This window comes from Lampris incognitus, chromosome 18 (genome assembly GCF_029633865.1).
Source record: "Lampris incognitus isolate fLamInc1 chromosome 18, fLamInc1.hap2, whole genome shotgun sequence".
Classification (NCBI taxonomy): domain Eukaryota; kingdom Metazoa; phylum Chordata; class Actinopteri; order Lampriformes; family Lampridae; genus Lampris; species Lampris incognitus.
Genome location: NC_079228.1, coordinates 10,517,196 through 10,523,029, shown reverse-complemented (window position 1 = coordinate 10,523,029; position 5,834 = coordinate 10,517,196). Strand labels below are relative to the sequence as shown.

Sequence of the window (5,834 nt, the reverse complement as noted above, 5' to 3'; positions counted from 1 at the left end):
GTGTATATGTATATATATACATATATATACATATATACATATTTATATGTGTGTATGTATATGTATATATATATATACACACACACATACGTACACACACACATATATATATACATATATATATGTGTGTATATATATACACATATATATGTGTGTGTATTGTGTGTGTATATATATATACACACGTATATGTATAATATATATGTATATGTGTGTGTATGTGTATGTGTGTATATATATATATATACGTACACACATATATGTGTGTGTGTGTGTGTGTGTGTGTGTGTGTGTGTGTGTGTGTGTGTATATGGATCGTTCCACATTCCTGTTAATTTAGTGTGGAACAGATGAAATGAAAGGTTCAAGATATTGCTTTGGTGATCATTTTAATTCAAAGAGAAACTTTATTGGTCTGTTAGAGATTCTATCATTTCCCCCCAGAAAGAGACAGACAGAGATACATGAGTATTTTCCTGACTTTCTAAACAGGAAGTGACAATGTTAAAAACAAAAAACAAAACACCATTGACGCGTTGTTGAGTCATGTACGTATGTCACATTAGGGTGAGACTAGTTTTTCCAACAGGACACGGCCCACAACAACAAACACGGGGAAAGTGGCCAGAGGAAAACGTTAATAGGCACATTTGTATGCACTAAAGATGCGCAGCTCTTTTTCCATCTTGCCTCCATTAAAGGCCTGCTGACAAAACCAGTGTTTAAGTAGAGGTCACCATGGCGACCTCCCGGTGAGAGCCAATGAGTGCGGCTCTGAGAGCTGGCGTGCGTCACAGCGCTGTGCAAACCAGCAGAGGAAGAGGAGGAATGAGACAGGGTTGCCTCCAGAATCACATCATATTGGATATTACTCTTTCCCCTTCCGTTCTTTCTTTAAAATGCAATAGTAACTCCAACCCCCCCCCCCACACACACACACACATCAGTACACATCCACCCACCATCAGCACCACAAACACACACGCGCGCACAAAAAGAAGAAATAAAATGCAGCAGTTTGCAGCGAAACCAAATAAAATGCAGGGTTAAACACAGCGTAATCCATTCTGACTCCCACGAATATCCCTTCAGGTAAAAGTTAGCTTGGTACATTATGCAAATTTACACAAAAAAAACAATGTTAGAGTTCTGGTGGAATAACAAACTGAACTATAAAACCCAGTGCCAGCAGACATTACAGCACTTCAGTGGGCAATGTCTTATTTTAGAGAATAATCGTTTCTCTCGAACGTTAAGCAAAAAGTACACGAAAGTAATACAAAGTAATCACATTTCATATAAGGAAGCCAAATGAGAAGGTAGTAGTGACAGGCATCGTCATCTTCCGAATAGATGTACAGCGGTACCCTGTAATTTAGACCAGTTTAATCACAAACTGCTAGTTTTGACTCACGAGGCACACGTTAACACTATGCAGCACTTATAAAGGGACAACTGAATGCTCAGCAAACCTAATACACAATGGCCTCCCGGTATCAGCTCAGGGTCTTGTGTACCAAGTATTCACGAGGAAACGTGTCGCAGGCCACCATTGTGTAGTCCCTTACAGAGACACCCAGCTCTCCACATGGCCTTACGGCGCCCGTCAGCGTGAGGTATATCCAGAAGTACTGCGGCGTAATGTTGGACAAATATGTCTCGTCCATCGGAGCACGTACCCCTTAAAGACCTCAAATCTACTATTACCCCGACGCTTTAGTAAAACACCACGAGCCCAGGGGTGAAAATATGTAGACTGCTTCATTCAAGAGGAACAAAGGGGGAATTCTTCCTCTGATAGTCTTCCTCTGTGGCGTTGTCATAACGCCACAGATCAGAAAAAGTGGCGTCACTTCAGGTAAATCTAGATACTTTGATTTCTAAACCGTCACCACGGGTCGAGTGGTGATATCTATTCAGCACAAAACCACAGGAACCGGATGTCAATTAAAATGGCAACGCGTTAAAAATCCCGAGTGTCGATGGTGCTTCCAACCCTACACAGGGATGGATTACAGCCCATGAAATCAAAAGTATTTTGAAGCCATGTGTTAGTGTTATCTGACTTGCCAACCTGGGTATATATATATATATATATATATATATATATACACACACCATTATCGCCGTTCTACACATCGCCATACAAAGTGTTCAACATCACGCCTTCAGCCGAGGTGGAGAAACCCCAACAGTGTGGGGTAGCAACACGTCCTGGTGAGCCGTCACTTGATTCTAGTAAATGCTGGACATTACTCCGAATCTCAACTAAAAACAAAAATCAACCCGGATTCGTTCAGATATACTTTTAAATTCCATCTACACTTTCTGTCACCATGGCTGGCACGACCCTAAACAATCCATTCAAGGTGTTATTTGGTGATATTACAGTAACAGTGCAGTCCCAATAGACCTGTTATACATATGAAGTTCAGTAGCATGATACGACTTCGTACCACCGTCGTTTAAATGATCAGGCAGACACTACAGTGTTGATAAGCATGATAGTATTTGTGAATAGATGGCCTCAGCTTCTATTCCTTGAAGTTATAATAGCCTCAGTTAATCTATAAAATGATTACCTACCGAACCATCGTGCCAAATTCAAACACAAAACAGATAGTCTTATTTAGCTGGATGGTCCACTCTATATCTCCCATTTACATTTACAGAAAAGTGCACTTAAGGAACATTTTAAGGATTTTTTTTTTCAAATCTCAGTGCCAAGATGAATTATAACATAAATCAAGAGTAGAAATAAACTCTTCTGTTACAGTTAAGCCGCATTTTAGTCCCATAATAATCAAGTATACAGAATGTTAAGGAGTTGACACCAAGTCTGGCAGGGCAGTGTATCCCGATCAAGGCAGCATTAATACTTTGGCAGCACAACTCTTACCACGTCGTATCTATTACTTGGACTTGGCGTGGCGGTGGAGCAGTAGCTTAACTTTGCCGGTCATAAAGGCTACAATCATCGCACAAGCAGCCACAGTGAAAACATACAACCGCACAAAGTGAGCAGCGTCACCGTCTCTGTGAAGCTGTGAATAAAGTGTCCTGCGACCCAAGTAGTCAAGGTGAGACGCTTGGATCTGATTCAGGGTACAGAGAGCCAGAAACACGTGGAACACCTGATGACCCTGGCCCACGAAATCACAGTGCCCGGGAAACCAGCGCTGCGGTAGTGGCAGGGTGAAGAAGAAGGCACTGGCAAGAAAGAAGGCCACCTGACCAAGGTGGAAAAAAAGGGCTGAGTCTTCACTGGCCGCAGACCAGAAAACGAGTCGCTGGAATACAGGGCTGGTGTCCCACGCGTAGGCCACAGCTGAGGGCACCACCTGACCCACCTTACGTACCCAGTCAGGTAGGCTGTGGTTGCAATACTTCCCATAGCAGCAGCCAAAGCATGACAGACAGCAGAGAACACTGGCAATAGGCATGAAGATACCCTGCACATGCCCGTGCCAGTTTGCTTCCACCGCATAGTAAAAGTGTGCAACGGCGCTGCCATACTGGTACTGTCCTACACCCATATAGTCCAGAAAGAAGAGGACGTAGTGACAGAGCTCCGACTTGCTTGCCAGCAGGTGGGCAGCCACACTGCACAACATGTAATTCACCGAGGACAGCAGGAGGATTAACAGGGGCCATGAATGGGGGTCACTTGAAAAATCCACAGTCTCGGCAAGCTGACAGAATTTAGCCAGGACAACGAGCAACCCAAGCAGGTGAGTCCAGATGTTGATGGTCTCATTGTGACGCTGGAAGAGGGACAGGAAGTAGTAGCGCCAGTTCTGGTGAAGCGGCCGGTAGCCGGAGTGGATGTAGCGCTCTCTGAAGTAGTACGGGACCTCGTGGTCTTTCACCGTGCCAGGCATGGACGGAGCTGCCTCAGTGAGCATTCGGGGCACCTCTCTGACCTGCTGCAAGCTGATGAACAGGCGGCCAATTCTCTCCATGACTATTGTTGCCATGGTTGTCAATGGATGATCGCTGCCAACTGTTTGGCTTCGAACAGCGGATGGCTGGGGCAGAAAGAACACTTTTGTTAGAATACCATTCAAACAAGAACGAACCCAGATCATGGTTACATAAAGACTTATGCCAAAGTTGTCCTGCTTGTAACATTTTATGACATCGTTTAAAGTAATGCGGCCTTAGCAATGATCTGATAAACGGCCTCCTCCTGCTATAGAGAGAGAGAGAGAGAGAGAGAGAGAGAGAGAGAGAGAGAGAGAGAGAGAGAGTAGCTCATCATCTGCAGATCAGCACGCCTATATGGGTCTGAATGATAAGTTTGAGAGGAAATAAAAACACTCTTTTAATCAACATGACATCGTTTAAATACGTCATTACTGATGAGAAAAGTAAGATACTGTCAAAGATTACATTAATTTCCAGGCTTCCAGGATCTAGGACACATAGCTCAGTCAAGTGTGCCGTTAGTATACTTTACTTTATACTAAAACCAGTGAGCACACTTCGTTTACTTTATAAGCACTTACCAGCGATACACTAAACAGAATTATACTTACAAGTCTACTGCTAGTACACACGCTTGAGCTGTACTTGATGAAATAAACTTCCAAGTATACTTTTCAGGGATGGGGGGGTGGGGGTGTTAGGAGAACCCGAAACACTTAAGTATAAGTACACGTGACTAGCAGTCGGTGTCCGTCCGAACTTGCTCGGCCGGGGAGAGGAGCGAGAGAGCGGGTCTTCCCACGGCGGGTCTCCGGGTGATGACGCCGCCGGGCCGGCTCGGCTGAAAAGTTTCGCCCCCCCCCCTCCCCACCGGTGTGTTGCGGGGCAGCTGGGGAGGGGGGACACGGCGACCCCCCCGTTCGCCCGGTTGAACGTCTTACCTCGTCCCGGCCGGTTTGTGGGTGTTTTTCGCTCCTCTCCGGCTGTTTCAGATCCACCGCGACGCGTCGGCTCAGGATGCGTCTCGCCAGTCCGGGAGGGCGGCTATGCAAGGTGCCCGGGGAGGGGAGGGAGGGGAGGGGAAGGGGGGTGAGAAGGGGGGCGGTCGTTTCCTTCGCTGTCAAACAAAAAAGCGACTTCCGCGAGGGCTTGCCGAGCCGACTCCCCCACGGAACCTCTTGTTGGACCGCTCGGCTCGGCGCCGCCGAACGCTGTACCGGTCGTGACCGGTTTCGCTAAAGGCGAGGCGTGGAGAGACAAAGACGGGTATGGCGCGCGGGAGACTTAGAAACGCGCGCGCGCGCGCGAGTTAACTTTAAAGCGCGCGCGCGCGACTTAACTTATCATTGTTTTTTTTGGGGTTTTTTTTGTCCGCGTCACCTCCCGGTCTCCGTACCGTAAAGACGCGTACAAAGGGGAAACAAAAAAAACCCCGTTCCATCAAGAAGAATGTGCTCTCCGCCTCCTCTCCGGCCGCTCCTTACGACGCCGGGAAAAGGGGGCGAGATAAACGTGTTGCGATTCGACGAACCGTTGACATGTGGAGGGTGAAGATAAAGAAGTGACTCTATGACCCCGTTTACACTCGGTTTTAAAATGCGTTTTTTTTCCTTTTTTTTTGCGATCGGGTCACAAGTGGACGGCGCAAAACACAAGTGTAAACGACCACCGAAACGTCTCGTGAACCGCTTACTCAAAACCACTTGCCGAAGTGGACTTGGACGCATTTGACCGCACGTCTTTTGGAGCGTAAACGCTAATGCGTCCTGATGCGTCCCCGACAAGGACGCAGCAGGAGCTCTTCTACTCCGGAGTGACGACATCTGATCACAAGTGCTCAGCGGGACGCCTGACGTGTCTCGCCGTCCGCTTGTGATCCGATCGCCCCCAAAACGCATTTTAAAACC

The 5,834-nt window shown here is 46.7% G+C and overlaps 1 protein-coding gene across 1 annotated transcript; it reads right to left on the bottom strand.

Annotated features, from left to right (window-relative positions):
- Positions 1 to 381: 381 nt before the first annotated feature.
- paqr7a (progestin and adipoQ receptor family member VII, a) lies at positions 382 to 5,402 on the bottom strand. The gene is made up of 2 exons (XM_056298336.1): positions 4,869 to 5,402; positions 382 to 4,028 (listed from the first exon to the last, which is right to left on the bottom strand). Exon 2 carries the CDS (start codon positions 3,975 to 3,977, stop codon positions 2,913 to 2,915), a length of 1,065 nt encoding a protein of 354 aa, XP_056154311.1. The 5' UTR covers positions 3,978 to 4,028; positions 4,869 to 5,402; the 3' UTR covers positions 382 to 2,912.
- Between the last annotated feature and the right edge of the window lie 432 nt (positions 5,403 to 5,834).

What these genes read in the sequence shown, in the direction of transcription:
- paqr7a (XM_056298336.1), bottom strand. Translation starts at nt 3,977, where the DNA reads ATGGCAACAATAGTCATGGAGAGAATTGGCCGCCTGTTCATCAGCTTG.